Source organism: Camelus bactrianus, chromosome 4, assembly GCF_048773025.1.
Source record: "Camelus bactrianus isolate YW-2024 breed Bactrian camel chromosome 4, ASM4877302v1, whole genome shotgun sequence".
Taxonomy (NCBI): Eukaryota; Metazoa; Chordata; class Mammalia; order Artiodactyla; family Camelidae; genus Camelus; species Camelus bactrianus.
Genome location: NC_133542.1, coordinates 45188855 through 45206471, shown reverse-complemented (window position 1 = coordinate 45206471; position 17617 = coordinate 45188855). Strand labels below are relative to the sequence as shown.

The 17617-nt window shown below is 40.6% G+C and overlaps 1 protein-coding gene and 1 pseudogene across 1 annotated transcript; both read left to right on the top strand.

Annotated features, from left to right (window-relative positions):
• LOC123616264 (ras and EF-hand domain-containing protein-like) overlaps window positions 1–17617 on the top strand; it is a 218416-nt pseudogene that overhangs the window by 99070 nt on the left and 101729 nt on the right.
• SPATA31F3 (SPATA31 subfamily F member 3) lies at window positions 9074–16255 on the top strand. Its single transcript, XM_010952796.2, has 5 exons — window positions 9074–9217; window positions 9718–9763; window positions 10297–10357; window positions 14557–15059; window positions 15789–16255. The coding sequence occupies exons 1-5, from the start codon at window positions 9074–9076 to the stop codon at window positions 16253–16255; spliced, it is 1221 nt and encodes a 406-aa protein (XP_010951098.2).

Genomic DNA, 17617 nt, shown 5'->3' with positions numbered 1-17617 from the left:
TTCAATAGAAAAGCTTTATAAGTATATAAATTCAAAAGCATTTTTACTTGTGTTTATGTTTATTTATTTACATATCTCCTTGTGACAGTTTTCAGTTGTTAGTAAGTTATTTTAAGACATTTTATTTTGGAAGATTCTGTTTTTAATTATCTTTTATTAAGAAAAATTTCAAATATATTTACAATTGTTGAAAGAATGACATTCCTTCATGTGTCTATCACCCCACTTCAACAGTTAACATTTATGGGGGATATGAGTTGTTTCTTCTGTACCCTCACACTATTCCAATCTCATTATTTTGAAGTAAACCCCAGACATCAGGCAGTTATTTCAGTTTGTATCTAAAAACACACAAACTTAGAAAACTACTGCACTACCATTATCAAACCTAGACGTTTACAATAATTTTTTTTTTTTAGTTGAAGTAAAGTCAGTTTACAATGTGTCAGTTTCTGACATACAACATAATGTTTTAGTCAGACATATGCATACATACATTTGTTTTCATATTCTTTTTTATTATGCAGTACTTTCTCAATATCATCAAATATCCAATCAGTGTTTAAATTCCCTTCGTTGACTCATAAGTGTTATTTTTATTTTTCAGTTTACTTGTTGGAATTAGAATACAAATACAATTCCATAAATGGCAATTTATTGAAATGTCCCTTAAGCCTCTTTCAGTACATAGATTGTGCCTCATTGCTCTCACTTTTTTTCCTTATAATTTTTTGGTTGAAGAAATTAGATCAATTTACTATAGTCTTGATTCTGGTGATTGTATCCCTACGGTTTAGCATGTTTCTTTGTCCTCTATATTTCCTCTTAATTGGTAGTTAGATTCAGAGTTTTGATCAAATTTAAGTTCCATTGTTTTAGGCAAGAACACTTCATAAGTGGTGTTGTGAACTTCCTTTAGAAAACACATAATATTTGGTTACCTGCTTATGCTGTCAGTAGTGTTTGATGATTAATGACTAGAACCATTAATTCATTAGAGTTTTTAAAATGTTGATTGTGAAGCTTTTAGTTTTGATGAAGACCAATTTGTCAACTTACTCTTTTATAGATCATATGTTCGATGTAATATCTGAGAAATCTTTGCCTAACCCGAGGTTACAAAGAGTTTCTCATATATTTTCTTCTGGATGATTTAATAGATTTAGGTTTTATTTTAGTTCTTTAATTCTTTAAAAAAATTTTTTTTGCAAACACTTATTTGAAGGGCTGCATCCAATTGAATTTTCTATTCTGACAAAATGCTAATTTACCTCTGTTAATACAACATCTCAGCAAATGCAAATGGCATTATATGAATAATTCTATAAAAAATTGGAACTAAACTAAATGTTTCAATTCTAAGTGACATTTGCAGAGACCCCTTCATTCATATATTTAATCTTGATTTTTTAAAAGAGTATATCCTGTATTTCCTAACGAAAAACTGTGTAGATTCTAAAAAAACAATGAAGATAATATTAAAAATGAATTGTAAATACTGTCTCTTATTCTGCTATACTGTGCAAGTAAGTCTTAGCACAAGAATAGCCACAAATCATGTATATTTGTAAAGACTTTTTCCACCATCAAATGCCTTCTTTTAATTATGGTAAAATATGCATAACACAAAACTTATCATTTTAATCATTTTAAGTGTACAGTTCAATGGTATTAAGTACATTCATATTGTTGTGTCCCTAATCGATTTAAAATTAATGTTTCTTTGTGTTCAGAGTAATGGACTGAAATGAATTACTTTTGCATATTGATATCAATTGTTCCAAAATCATTTGTTGAAAAAACTGTTCTTTCCCCACTGAGTTGCTTTTGTACCTTTATCAAAAATCACTTGTCCACATATGTATGGGTATATTTATGGCCTCTGTTCTGTTCCACTGATTTATTTATCAATGTTTATTTATGCCAGTACCACATTGTGTTGATTACTATAGCTTTATAATAAAAGAAGTCTTCAAATCAGGTAGTGTTAGCCTTCTGTATTAGTCAAGGTTCTCCAGAAAAAAGAACTAATCATGGATATATATAAAAGAGACTATAAGAAATTGCCTCTTGTGATAATGAGGGCTGAGAAGTCCCACAACCTGCTGTCTACAAGCTGGAGACCCAGGAGAGCAGGTGGTGTTGTTCCAGTCTCAGTGCAGGAGAAGACTGATTTCCCAGCTCAAAAGTGATCTGGAAGAGAGCAAATTCACCCTCACCTCACCTTTTATTTCTATTCAGGCCTCGAACAGATTGGATGAGGCTCGCCCATAATGGGGAGGGCAATCTGCTTTACTCAGTCTACCAATTCAAATGTTAATCTTACCAGAAACACTCTCATAAACATACCCAGAATAACATTTAACCAATTATTTCGGGCACACCATGTCCTAGTCAAGTTAACACATAAAATTAACAGTCACACCTTCTAAACTGTATTCTTTATCAAAGTTGATTTTCTAATCAAGGGCCTCTGTACTACTATATAAATTTTGGAGTCAGATTATCAGTTTCCACAAAAGAGCCCACCAGGATGGCATTGAATTTGTAGATTAATTTGGGGAGAAATGACATCTTAACAATATTAAGCCTTCTGACCCATGAAAGAAGCATCTCTCTCTGTTTATGGGCTCTCTAAATTGTCTCAGAAGTATTTTGTAGTTTAAAGTGTATGTCTCTTACATCTTCTGATTGACTTATTCCTAAATTTATTAGATTTTTTGGTATTTAAAATTTTTTCAATTTCTGATTGTTGCAAGTACATAAAAATCCAGTTGAGTTTTGTACATTGATCTTGTATCTGTCAGCCTTGCTTAACTCGCTTATTAGTTCTAGTAGCTTTTAAAATAGATTCCATAACATTTTCTAAATAAACAATCATGCTATTTGCAAATTGGGGCAGTTTCATGTCTTCCTTTTCAGTACGGATGATTTTATTTTCTGTCTTTCCTTATGAAACTGGCAAGAACCTCCAGTGCAATGTTGAAAAGAATTATTGAGAGCAAGCCTCTTTGTCTTGTTCCTGATCTTGAAGTGGAAAGCATTCAATCTTTCACCATTAGCTATATATATATTTTTGTAGATGCTCTTTATCAGTCTCTGGAATTTTGCTTCTGTTTAAAGCTTGCTAACAGTTTTTATGAGGAATGGATGTTGGATTTTGTCAGATACTTTTTCTGCATTGATTGAGCTAATCATGTGGTTTTTCGTTTTTAGTTTGTTAACATGGAGAATGTCAGTGATCAATTTTTGAGTTTTAAACCAACCCTGCATTCCTGGGATCAAGTCCCCTGGTCATGACGTATTATACATTTTATATATTGTTGGATTCAATTTGCTAAAATATTGATAAGAATTTTGACACATGTTCACGAAAAATATTGATCTGTAGTTTTCTATTCTTATAATAATGTCTTTGGATTTGATATCAAGGCGATTTGGCGTCAATGAATTGAAAAGTATTCCCTTCTCTTCACATTTTTGGAAGAATTTGTATATAATTTCTATTATTTCTTCCTTAAATACTTGGTAGAATTCACCAATGAAGAAATATGGGCTTGGAGTTTTCTTTGTGACAAGAGTTATTTGTGGTAAAATTGTAACCACAAATCCTCTTTAAATATATATAAGTCTATTCAGGTTATCTATTTCTTATTGAGTAGATTTTGATAGCGTGTGTCTTTCAAAGAATTTGTCTATTTTATCTGAGTTGTCAATTTGTAGACATTAAATTTTTCATATACTAATTTATTATCCTTTTAATATCTGTAGAATTCATATTGAATCACTTCTATCATTCATAATATTGGTAATTTTTATCATCTCTTGTTTTCCCTTATTTTCCTATAACTTCTCAGAGTATGGAGGACTCTGACGTTGTTGGAGACCCCCAACTCTGAACTATGGTCTTTGGCTTGACACAAACCACAGCCAAGTTTCTTAACCAGTCTCCTTGGGATCCACAGAGTGTCCATAAATGAAGTTCATAAATCCTGAAACTTTATCAAATTTTGAGTGTAAGAAAAGGGGCATAGTTTCATCAGAGTCTCACCAAGTTCTATTAGAATATAAGAACAATTGCTCTGGGATAAAAACAGACACACATAGATCAATGGAACAGAATAAAAAGTGCAGACATAAACCCATGCATATACGATCAATTAATTTATGATGGAGGAGCCAAGAATATACAATAGGGAAAGAATAGTCTCTTTAATAAATGGTATTGGGAAAACTGGACAATGACATGCAAAAGGAAACTGGAACCCTATCTTACACGAAATACAAAAATCAACTCAAAATGGATTAAAGACTTGAATGTAAGACCTGAAACCATGAAAATCCTAGAAGAAAACATAGTGGGTAAGCTTCTTGATATCAATCGTGGTAATGAATTTTTTGCATTTGATACCTGAAGCAAAGGAAACAAAAGCAAAAATAAACAAGAAGGACTATATAAAAGTACAAAGCTTCTGCATAGCAAAGGAAACCATTAACAAGATGAAAAGGCAACGAGAGAAAAGTATTTGTAAATCATATATCTGATAAGGTGTTAATATCCAAAAGTATTTAAAGAACTCATATAACTAAATAGCAAAACCAAACAACTCAATTGAAAAATGGGCAGATGACCTGAATAGGTATTTTTCCAAAGAAGACATACAAATATACAAATGACTAACAGGTATATGAAAGGTGCTCAACATCACCAATCACTGGAGAACGCAAATCAAACCCACGATGAGACAGCAGCTCAAGCCTGTTGGAATGGCTTTCATCAAAAAGACAAGAGGTAACAAATGCTCATGAGGATACGGGCAAAAGGGAGCCCTTGTGCCCTGTTGGGGATGTAAATTGATGCAGCCACTATGGAAAACAGTATGGAGGCTCCTCAAAAAGTTAAAAATAGAACTCCTGTATGATCCAGCAATCCCATTTCTGGGTATTTATCTGAAGGAAATGAAATCATTGTCTCCAAGAGATACCTATACACCGATGTTCACTGCAGCATTATTTATAATAGCCAAAACATGGAAACAACCTAAGCATCCATTGACAGATGAATGGATATAGAAGATGATATGGGATATTTTTCAGCCTTTAAAGAGAAGGAAATAGTGCCATTTGCAACATGGATGGACCTTGACAGCATTATGCTAAGTGAAATAGAGAAAGACAAATACTATGTGGTCTCACTTATACATGGAAAATGGAAAAAAATACAAATGCATACAGAGAACAGATCGCTGGTTGCCAGTGGCAGAGGGTGGGGATGGGGGAAATTGGTGAAGGTGGTCAAAAGGGACAAAATTTCAGTTATAAGGTTAGTAAGTTCTATATAGCATGTGACTATAGTTAACAATATTGTATACTTGAAAGCTGCTAAGAGAGTAGTTCTTTTTTAGCCACTGTTTTCTTTCCACAACTTAACTGTTCATTTTATTTATTTATTCTTTGTTTAGAGGGAGGTAATTAGGTTTATTTATTTATTTTTTGATGGAGGTACTGGGGATTGAACCCAGGACCTTGTGCATGCTAGGCAGGCACTCTACCAGTGAGCTGCACCCTCCCCACCAAGAGAGTAGATCTTAAAAGTTCTTTTTACAAGAAAAAAATTATGACTATGTGAGGTGATAGATGTTAACGAAACTTATTGTGGTAATCATTTCACAATATCTACATACATTAGATTATTATGTTGTTCACCTTAAACTAATACAGTTATATGCCAGTTATATCTCAATACAAATGGGGTTTGAGGGAAAGAACTGTTGCTCTTTGGAGGCCACTTGTTCCCAAACACACACCCAGATCCCAGTGCTCTATTGCTTGAAAATTATTTTTGACATTTATTTAATATATGGATTGCAAGACCCTGCCCCTGGAGATTCTGATTCATCAAGCCTGGGGTGAGGCCAGGAAATCTGTATTTTTACAATCCTCCTGATGATTCTGATGTAAGGCCAGGATTGAGAGCCACTGGAACAGATGGCCCTTTGACGTTCCTGTTGCTAAGTCCTCGAGACTCATTGGGTGGGCATGTGCTGCCCTCTAGCGCCTCTGGCTGCTTGCTACAGTTCTGCATCGTGTAGTGACCTGCTGGGTGAGCACTGGTGGTCTTGCTGCCTGACACTAGCCTGGGCTTCCTGCCCAACTCCCTGTCCAACTCTCGGACCTTAATAAAAATGCTCGTGTATAAAAACGTTACTTCTGAATGACAGCAGCTGTACCGCTGTGTCCCCAGCACCTGAGACATCTTAGGGTATTCACTAGTGTTTCCTGAGAATGAGACACAGCAAAACTCCTTTGTGAGGCCACTGCTGTAATATTGTCCCTCCAAAGGACAAAATCCTCACAGGATTTTTCTTTATAGGGTTATGATACGACTCATGGTACATATGAATTGGTAACTGTGAACAATTATCGGAAGAAATTCTACTATTACAACAGTTGCAGTGCTGTAGCATTATCATGGAAGCAGGGTCCGGCTTTAGCAAGTTTTCTGAAAACAGATGAATCTGAATCTTTTATCCTTTTGTGTAGTCCTCCAGAGTCCACGGAGGCCTTTGATGTCCTTCATCTCCCTTGTTTGCTGTTCACTGTAAACCATGAGGCAGGAAGGGCAAATGTGAAGGTCCATGCCCATATCATTAAAATGACTATGTGTTCATTATGTGAAGGTGACCTTGTTTAAGAAGATGCTGATCCCACTGTCCTATCCACACAAGTACCCTCCGTCAGTGGGTACCAAATCAATAAATAAGCCTGTACTAAAAGCCTACTCTGCACAAAGGTGTAAGATTGTCTTTGACTCTTAACTCCAGCTCTGAGACAGAGGAGCAAGGGCTTGGGAAATTGCTGTAGTGGAGTTTGCAGCAGATGGTTTTTTATGGCTTAGTGGGATGACAGTGGCTGTGGATTACCTGTAAGGAAATAGTATTCTGGTTGAAGCTGGTGCCTAGTTTGCCAAATTTGATGATTTTGTCTGGGGCAAGAGGTCAGGCTAGTAGGAGCCTGAGAACTGTTGCAGCAGCAGCTACAGGAAGCAGGAGCTGGTTGGGTAGGAATAATAACAGTAATAAAAGATTCAAGCCACTTTTTAGGTATCTTGACCTGCTGCTAAAAAGCTGATGCAAGCTGCTTTTTACTTGATTATTGTTAACCTGTCATTCAGTGCTCTTTAGTTGGAAAAGTCTTCTCATTCCTGTATTATGGAACTTAAAAGTTCAGGAAGGATGTTGAAATGGCTCAAATTCATCCCATCATCAGCGTGAGACTCTTCAGTTATTTTAAATGTAAGGATCTGTTTTGTTTTTATTTTGTTTTATTAAAAAAGGACATTTAAGAAAAACATTTATTAATCCATTTCTTTGCAAAATCATTTTCTGAATATTATTCCTCATAGATGGTAAAAAAAAAAACCTCATGCTAATGATTGGTGTGTTTTTTTGCCTTTTGTTTTTTAAGTTGTGGTAAGATATACTCAACATAAACTTTACTATTTTAACCAGTTTTAAGTGTCCATATCAGTGACATTAAGTACGTTCACAGTGTTGTGCAACCATCACCACTATCCATTTTCAGAACTTTTTCATCATTTCATACAGAAACTTTGTACCCATTAAATAACTCCCTACACCTCTCTTTCCCAGCTTCTAGTAAGGCTGGTTCTGGATTCAATTTTTAATAAGGTGGATTCTTGATTGTGAATCAATCTTGTCTTTAAAACTAGATTTTTAAGTGTCTTGAGAACAGGCAGGTTACAAAAACACAAAACAACTCAAATGTTTTTGTACCTTTGACACTGTCCAGCTTAGGGATGAGCACAGATCGTTGGCTCACCACACCTGTTCATTGGTGGACTGGATGCTGGAGGAAGGTTCAAATAGCCTCTTCGGAGGTTTTTAGCTGAAGAATTTGGGGACTGTGGGACCACTCTCATCAGGCAAGAACTTCTTAAGAGATTCAGAAATCTTGGAGTTTTGGTGGCATATCATAGTGTCAACAGGGACCATGAAATTAACATTAATACGTGAATCAGTGGACATAAGGGTGGTTGGTACTGAGGTTGAACAGGAAAAAGCTTGCCCTACCTGAAGGTGTTCAAACAGATTTCCGTAAACATTTCATCTAAACACTGGTGGATTCAACCAAAGAGCCCCAAGTTTGTGGCCCTTAATCGAAAGTCTTGCCAAGTCGGGGAGGGTATAGCTGAAACCTAATTTTCTCCCCTCTTCCCACCTCAGAAAAAGTCTTGCCAATAATTCATCTCCATGAATAGGCAGGATGCTAATAAGAGCTGTAAAGTCCTTTCTGGAAACTCTTAACTCCAGAAGTGAGCCTCTTTCACATGCCTTCATGGATGGCACTACTTACAGTTTCTTCTCATCTATCTTAAGTGAAACCACAAAGACTGGGAAGACTCCTTTAACTGTTAGAAAGTTATTTAAAAGACTAGAAGCTATGTTCTTTCCTTGCCACATTAGACATGATCTTTTTTCTGAACCTCTTGATACTGATCACCTATTGCTTATGACATCAGCACCATCATTTTCTAACACTTAACAAGACAATGTATGCCCTGTCCTCTTGTGTGTTTTCTAGTTGTCTTCCCATTACAGGTGGTATAGTTCATGGAGCTCCCCTGACCTAGCCACTCTCCCTCTTTTAGGGCGTGCAGTGTACACAGAGACTCAGTTATCTGGGGATAGATGCCAGACTGTTATCGAAAAGAGGAAGGCTGAGTCATCAGGGTACAGAGAATAGAGAGAGCCTGAAAGACTGTATGCATTCTGTGACCGTGGCACCTTTAGGCTCAGACTCTACGACCATACAGACTACCAGACACCCTCATCTGAATACCATGTCACGTGTCCAGCTTCTCCTGGACAAATGAAGGTCTGTGATGCTATCCATGACTTGGGAAACAGTAGGGCTTTGTGATGCAGTCTAGTGGTCTGGTTCTGTCCTCTATGAGGCAGAGATGACAGGTCTAGAATTTGTAGGCATTAAGTTCTAAGACCCTGAAAGCCTAGGAAGCCTAGGAAGAGTGATGGCTCGTGAGGTTTAGATTATGTTGAACCCTACCTTTATTCTGTGGGATGTTGGATATCCCTTGTACACTTATGGCTCCATTATCATTATTGCATTAATTATTTGGCAAGTGAGAAAGACTCACCAAGATTTAAGGTTGGGACCTAACAGGAGCTGCTGCCGGGTAGGGAAACACTATGACCACGACTGAACCGGTTAAGCCTCAAACAAGAAGGTTTTATCCCCTCACTTTCTCTTGTTATCCTTACCCCTGCTTTTTTTTTTTTTAATGGAAGAAATTTCCTCAGTGGATCCCATAACAGCTTTGAATTTGGGTGATTCTTCTGGTTGGTAGATATTTAGGGCCTTGGATGACTGAAGCCCTTTGGCTACTAGACCACCCATCCTTTATTCTGTTCCTGTTTTCTCCTGTCTCTTTCTGGTCTCCATACTTCATCAGGGCATGGGGGTGGAGGTATGGAGTAAGGAAGAGCCTTGAAATGAATCAGAAATAAGAAGAGAAAGGAAATGGGGTGAAAAAGGTAGAGTAGGGAAAAGAAAGGCAGAAGAATATAAAATTGGAATGCATAAAAAGATTGGGAAGTATTTGCAGGTTTTGTCTCAGTTTAGATATGAAAAGAGAAGCGTGCCTCAGCTTCACACTCTAAATCTTTTGTCTTTAAGCGTCACCGGAAAGTCAAACAAAAGGCGAAAGATAAAACATCAAGAGGTAAAGTCCCAGGCTGTGCTCTGACTTCCCTCCACAGTGGGCCAGGTTCCCATGGACCCTGAAGTTCCTTTATGACCCCTGGTGCCAGGAGCCAGGTGCTCTAACCACTGGAGGCTCCAATTCCCCAGGTTGACAAGTTCTCCCAGAAGATGTGTGTGGGTGGGAAATCAGAACCTGGGAATATTCCAAAATTCTCCACCTTACCCCTGGGAGTGAAGAATGAGGAAGTAGGGGAGAAGTCCTTAACTGTGTCATTTACTAGTTGTCTGACCCTGTTGAAGTCACTTTATCTCTCAGTCTTGCTACCATGAGATGGGCATCTGATGATCCTGCCTCACTCGCAGTGTGGTTGTGAAGGTCAAATGAGATCAGGCCCAGGAGAGCACATCATGCCTGGCTAAGCTGTACACAGGCGTGCCTTAGAGCACTACGGTGGGGTTTGCAATCTTCTCTCCTTCAAAGGCCTTGAGCTTCCTGTAGGATGTGCCTGAATCCTCTCCCGTTCCATGTAACACTGTCTCCTGGTCTCTCAGCGAGGAAACTTTCCTGGAAAGAAGCTGAGAAGCCGTGGGAGCTGCTCTCTGTCATGAGAAGGTGATCTCTTGCTCTTTTCAGTCTCCTAAGTTCGGGCCTGGCCTGTGCTGATTTCTCTCCTTGGCCTGGGGCAGAGTTGGGGAGAAGGACAAGGGCCTGGAGCACTGGTTGAGAGGGTGGCCAGAGGAGAGGGTGGGGTTAGATGGCTCAGGAGAGTGGAGTCTTCCAGTTCTGCTGGAAGGTTTTGTCTCAGCTTAGATATGAAAAGAATATTTCTCTAGGCTCACAGTGGTCCTAGAATTCAGGATTTTTAAAAAATTAATAGACTTTAATTTTTAGAGTAGTTTCAGGTTCACAGCAGAATTTAGCAGAAAATACAGAGTTTGCACATAGCCCTCCCCATCCACACATATATACTCCCCTACCCTGAATATCCCTCATCAGTGTGGCATATTTGGTACAATCGATGAACCAACATGGACACATTATTATCAACCAAAGTCCAAGTTTACATTAGGGTTCACTCTTGATGTTGTACATTCTGTGGGTTTTGACAAATGCATAATGACACGTAGCCACCACTATAGTATCATACAGAATAATTTCATTGCCCTAAAAATCCCTTGTGCTCCATCTATTCATCTCTCCCTCCCTCCCTCCCTCTCCCCAAACCCCTGGAAACCATGATCTTTTTATTGTTTCTGTAGCGGTGCCTTTTCCAGAATGTCATTTGGTTGGAATCGTACAGTTTGTAGCCTTTTCAGACTTGCTTCTTTCATTTAGTAATATGTCTTTTAAGTTTCTTCCATGTCTTTCATGGCTTGATAGCTCATTTCTTTTTTTTTTTTGCTGCACATATATTTTAAAATTTACATATATGTACTATTCATTGTTTCTAAGAATGTTTAGAGCTTTAGCTTTTTAAATTTACATAGTTATCAAAGGAATAAAACCAACCACAAAATAAGAATTAATTCAAAAATATACATACACCCTGCTATTAGCATCAACATTATTTACAATTGCCAAGATATGGAAGCATCCTAAGTGCATGTCAATAGTTGAATGGATAAAGAAGATGCAGCATATATATATATGAATACAAGTCACCCGTAAGAAAATGGCATATTTTGTCATTTGTGGCCCTTCATGCACTTTTTTTTTCACTTCAAAAACCAGAATTTTGTAACTGGCATAAACATTTCCATTGCATCTAAAACAACAAAACACCTAGAAATAAACTTAACCAAGGAGGTTACCTATATTCTGAAAACCGAAACGACACAAAGAAATAGAGAGATTTCTTGTGCTCTTGGACTGGAAGAATCAACACTATCAAAATGGCCACACTACCCAAAGCAATCCACAGACCCAGTACCAACCACGTCAAAATACTCTCAACATTCCTCACAGAACTAGAACAAACAATTCCAAAATATATAAGGAACCACAAAAGACCTCGAACCGCCAAAGCAATCTTTTGTAGGTCTTTTTTTTTTCTTTCTTCTTTTTGTTCTCTTTTCTTATGGTTTGATGACTAAAGAAGGTCCTTTAAGATCTGCTGTAAAGCTGGTCTGGTGGTGCTGAAATCTTTTAGCTTTTGTTTATCTGTGAAGCTTTTGATTTCTCCCTCAAGTCTGAACGAAAGTCTTGCTGGATAGAGTATTCTTGGTTGTAGGTTTCCCACTTTCATCACTTTAAATACGTCATGCCACTGCCTCTGGCCTGTAGAGTTTCTCCTGAAAAATCAGCTGATAACCTTATGGGAGTTCCCGTGTGCATTACTTGTTGCTTTTCTCTTGCTAATTTTAATATTTTCTCTTTATCCTTTATTTTTGTCAATTTGATGACTATGTGCCTTGGTGTGTTCCTCTTTGGGTTGATCCTGTGTTCTATTCTATGCGCTTTCTGGACTTGGGTGACTGTTTCCTTTCCCAAGTTGGGGAAGTTTTTGGTGATTATCTCTCCTAAAATTTTCTCAGGTCCTTTCTCTCTCTCTTCTCTTTCTGGGACCCCTGTAATGTGAATATTAGTGCACTTACTGTTGTCCCAGAGTTCTCTAAAATTATCCTCATTTCTTTTCATTCTTTTTTGTTTTTTTCTGTTCTGCAGTAGTGATTTCCACTAATCTGTCTTCTAGCTCACTGATCTGTTCTTCTGCCTCATTTAGTCTATTCTTGGTTCCTTCTAGTGTGTTATTCACTTCAGTAATTTTATTCTTCAACTCTGTCTGGGTATTCTTTATATTTTCCAACTCTTTGCTAAAAACTTCGCTCTGTGCATTTGTACTCCTCTTGAATTCTCTGAACATCTTGGCCATAATTACTTTCAACTCTTTCTCAGATGAATTGCCTATCTCCTTATCACTTATTTCTTCTTCTAGGATTTTATCTTGTGCCTTGGCCTGGGAGATATTCCTTTGCCGCCTCATATGTCTATCTTTCTATTTTTATTCTTAGGTAGATTACTTAAGTTTCTTGACCTTGGAGAAGTGGCCCTCTGTGGGAGATGTCCTATGCGTCCCAGCAGTACACTCCTATCTTGTCACCCAAGGGTCAAGGTCCAGCCAGTCCCAGTGTAGAGTCTGGCCTGTGTTTGTGGATTCCTTCCATAGGCTTTGGGATTCTTGTTTTCTTATTTCTAGTATCTGCCCCCTGGTGGGTGAGGCTGGACTAGAGGCTTATGCAGGTTTCCTGGCAGGAGGAGCAGGTGCCTGCCCACTGCTGGGTGAAGCTTGGTCCTGGACCTCTGGTGGGTAGGGCTGTGTCTAGAGGCCTTTGGCTTAGGAAGTCCGCTGATGGGTGGGGCTGTGTTCCCACCCTGTATGTTGTTTGGCCTGAGGCTTCCCTACAGGCTGTTGGGTGGGGCTACTTCTTGGTGCTAATGATCCAATCAAGATGTCAGCCTCCAGGAAATCTCATGTAGATGAACACTCCTGGAATGTCCTCCACCAGCTTTTATGTCCTCTGGATGAGCCACAGCTGCCCCCTATGTCCCCAGGAGATCCTCTGGCCTGGCCCATGTTCCTATGAAATCACTGTCTCTGCCCTTGGACCTGGCGCACGGGAGTTTCCGTGTACGCTTCCCAAGTGAATGAAATCTCCATTTCCCCCAGTCCTGTGGGGCTCCCGGAGCCAAGCCCTGTTGGCCTTCAAAACCAAATGTCCTGGGGTCTCCTTCTCCTCCCAATGCCGAGACCCGAGCTGGGGAGCCTGATGTGGAGCTTAGAGCTCTCTCTCCTGTGGGACAGCCTCTGTGGCTTAACTATTCTTCAGCTTGTGGGTCGCCCACCTGGGGTGTATGGGGCCCAATTGTATCGCGAGCACACCCCCTCCTACCATCCTGCTGTGGTTCCCTCTTGGTGTTTCCAGTTGTGGAAGATCTTTTTGCTAGGTTTCAGTCTTTTTTTAAAATCAATGGTTGTTTAGCATTCAGTTGCAGTTTTGTTGTAGTCATGAGGAGAGGTCCTAGAATTCAGGGTTTGACTAGTGCAGGATATAACTACATGGGTTTGCACTCAACCACAAGACAAGTTATCCAGTCAGAAGAATGGATAATGAAGTGCATAAATAAGTCATCATTTTCATATTCTCTTTACAACTCTACCCTTTCAAGGGCAGACCCCTGGACCCTGCTGACATTACCTCCTCTGGTTCTGTCTTCAGGGAGGCCAGTTCCTGGGACAGTCCTCAGGCAGGAGCTTGTCATATCATCCCCTTCTTAAGATCTCTAGAGAATGGGCATGGGCTCCCAAGAGACACTGTGCACACTCTGTAATCCCCAGAACACAGAGTTCCCACAAGGATCTCCTTTTCCACAGTTTGGGAAAACTGAATACCAGGCTGTGGCCTTCTTAGCACCTAGCAAGACTGACTCCAGGTTCTCCCTGGTGATGTTCCTGGTGCTGCCCCCTCAGATAACCATTGGCTTTTCCATCTGCCTGGTTGCCTTCTCCTAGTTCAGCTTCTCAGCACAGGACAGCAGAGAACTTACTCACCTCCCAGGCTCTCAAGGCCCTGTGTTCCCATTAGTTGTCTGAGACCTTGCCCAGCAAGCCCCAGGCCCTCAGCCTGGTGCATCATAACTTGCTGATGGCGTTTCCCAGGGAAGAAAAGGTGATGAGTAAACACCCAGGAGGTGCAGCCCCAGGGCTTACAGGACTAGGGGAAGTGGGCAGGGCCAGTCTCCAGGCCACACACTTGCAGAGAGGCGGATGTCACTCCATCAGTAACAAATGGTTGCCCTGTTTCCCTTCCCAGCCAGGGCTGGCTTCCTCAGGAGGGGAGTGTGCGGCGGCTCCTATGTGCAGATCCATGCTGCCACATCTGCAATGCTGTGGCTCTGGAGATTCAGCAGTTGCTATCGGGTGAGACCACCCACACCACCCCAGCTTCATCAGGGCCATCTCAGGGATCCTCTTGCCTAGAGATTATGTCCATGTCTAGTCTCTCTTTTGATCAGAGTCAGGATTCTGTGCACTCCAAAGAGCTTTCACTTCCACCAGCAACCTGCACAGTGTCACAGCTAACACATCAGAAATCCTTAACCCAGTCAGTTGCCAAGACAGCTGCCAAGTCAGCCAGTGCAGTCAGCATCCATGATTACTGGGCTGACCACCGGCAACTAAGGCAGGGATTTCAAGGGCCAGAGGTGTCCTGGGATGCCGGAGTTCTGTCTTCTTCAAGCCTTGAAGAGCGTAGGATTCCTGTGAACCAGCAAGACAAGAAGAAGAGGAATTCTGAATGTGTCCCAGAGAAACAAGGTCAGCAGCTCTTGAATATCTGATTCCTTTTCTATCCCTGAACCCAAAGCTCACAAACCGAAAATACCCAGTGGCCTTTCATTCCCTTTATCTGATATTCCTGTGTCCCCAGATCCCTGAGGTATCTTTAAGTACTCGTATATAAATGTCTCAACCCAACCAGAGAGAACAACTTCTCTGCTAATGTTCCAGTAGGGGCACTTCTAGGTAGAACCCCCAGAGCCCCTGAGTTCCCAAATGTGTCTCCAGGATCTTTCTCAGCTAAAATTTTACTTTGGCCAGGGTGGTTGCCTTGAGTGAGTAGGGACTAGCAAGGATCTGTCTGGATCTTTAGAGCCACCATCTCCATCCTCTTAGCTTAGTGTCCCTTGTCAGTTACTTTACCAGCTTCTCCCTTACCTTGAGTTCCTAGAGCATCCTCCAGGATTCCTTGAGGGCAAAAGGACCAGATAAGAACGGTCTGTCAGGCTGTTAGAGCAAGTTGAATGACCTCACCCAAACAAGGATTCCTGAGAGTGCCGTATCTGGAGTGTCCAGAGCTTAAAGGGCAAGACCTTACAGGACCAACTTGCTGGGCCACATTTTACAAGTCCAGCATTTGAAGGAGCCACATTTTTTAGATTCAAACTTTGCAGAGCCAAAATTTGTAGGGCCACACTTTCCAGGGCCTCCAAGAGCTGCAGGGTCTGGTAAAGACAGCGCATACTCACAAGAGCCCTGCCCTTCCAGAAGCTGCAGAAGCTGGCTTGGGAGACAAGACGAAGCACTTTACACACCGGATTCGCCCGAAGGTGAAAGTTCAAGGGCATAAGGAATCCGCTCACCTCTCTAAGGATGAGAAAGTGGCCAAAACCAAGACAGAAAAGGTTGAGAAGAGTCCACCACCCACCAAACACCCTGTGAAGGGAGCTAAGTCGGAGAAGACAACAGAGGAGGAGGGCATGACCTTCTTTGATGCCCTCCAGTGCCTTGACAACGAGTTCCAGCAACGCTCCGTTCAGTCCAGCCATTCCTGGACCCTGTGCCTTTCCCGCAACAGCTCAAAGCACTGTCCTCAGCTGACTTGTTCTACACATTCAAAAAACCCACCCCATGTCTCAACTCTCACCTCAGCAGAAGCCACTTGTCTACACAAGGAGAATACCCAGTCCAGGAAAAAGGAGTTCACAGGTTCCCAAACTTCTGCATCCTCCTGAAAAAGGCTGTCATCATCATTTCCATTAATATATAGGTGAGGCAGGACCCTCTCCAAATATACTCAGTACCTCTAAGCAAAGAACCACCTGTCTGTGCCTCTCATTTTCAATGTGGTGTGTGAGGGAGAGAGTAGAGGAGGTAGATTGTATTTCCCATATGGTAGGGAATCTTAAGCCCATATTTTAGATAGGTCAGCATTCTACATAACTCTTTCGGTTCCACCCTGGACTGTGGATAAAGGGATTTGAGCAGAGAAGGAAGACCCTCATCTAAGGTTCATTGAAGGTAAAGATCAGACCTGACTTCCATGGCTTTGTATGTTGTCTTTGGGCCCCAGAGGAGCAAAGTGTTCATGTTGATAGTACAAAGAAGTGATGGCTGGGAATCTAGTGCATTTTTGACCCAGGGCACAATTCATCAGTAACTTCTATATGTGCCCACAATCTGGAGGGAAGATTTTTAGAGGAGTGTTACATTGCTCTCTCCTTGAGGAGGTACTTTCTGTGTATCAAAAGCCTGTAGCTAATATGACCAGACGTTAAAAGCAAATGATAGAATCTCCTCTCTCTGCACCCTGTTGTGTTATTGATTAGATTTTAAGGGGTAAATCATCTGGGAGCTTGCTGTAGCCCTGTTGCCCATCTGACCCCCACTGCCTTTCAGCTGCATGGAATAAATGCCTCCTAGAATGAAGATCAGTTGATGAGAATGTCCCCAAAAGAGTCACAATAAAAGTGACTTTGAGGGCATCCTGCATTCAACAATGAACATATTTGAGTACTTACTGTGTGTCAGGAACTATGCCAGACACAACAGTAACCTAGACACAGGCCTTGCCTCCACAGGAAGCATGAAAGGAGAGCAGTTGGTGATAGTGAGTGCAATCAATTCAAGGAGGTTTGTTTCACAGAAGTGCGGAAAAGTGGGGATAGAGCTGTAGGAGGAAGTGGGCCCCAGAGAGTTTGTTTTTTTTAAAAAAGAGAGAGACATAACATGTTGGATGTTGACAGAAATGATGCAGTTGAGGAGGGATAAGTGATGATGCGGGAGAGAATGCTGGTGGTGGTAAATGGTGAGGGAGTGGGAACAAATGTCCAAGGCCATCATGGCCTTGGAAAAAGCACAGACACTTTGCTGGTGGTTAATAGAGAGAAGGAAGTATTAATGAGGTAAGACTCTGTGTATCAGGAGACAAAAGATTGCTCTCATACGTAAGAGAGTTTGGGCAAAGACTCAAAAGGGTAAGTGAATTTCTGGGAAGATACCAGGGCTGGGGGTGGAGGGAGTGGTATGGAGAAGCAAAGTTGAAAGCAGAGGTGGAGATGGATTCTGGAAGTTACCATGGCAAGTTCCTATTAGGG

Coding starts and splice junctions, on each gene's coding strand:
- SPATA31F3 (XM_010952796.2), top strand. CDS start 9,074: ATGTTGAACCCTACCTTTATTCTGTGGGATGTTGGATATCCCTTGTAC. Junction 9,218..9,717: donor CTAACAGGAGCTGCTGCCGG/GTAGGGAAACAC, acceptor TTTGTCTTTAAG/CGTCACCGGAAAGTCAAACA. Junction 9,764..10,296: donor GAAAGATAAAACATCAAGAG/GTAAAGTCCCAG, acceptor CTGGTCTCTCAG/CGAGGAAACTTTCCTGGAAA.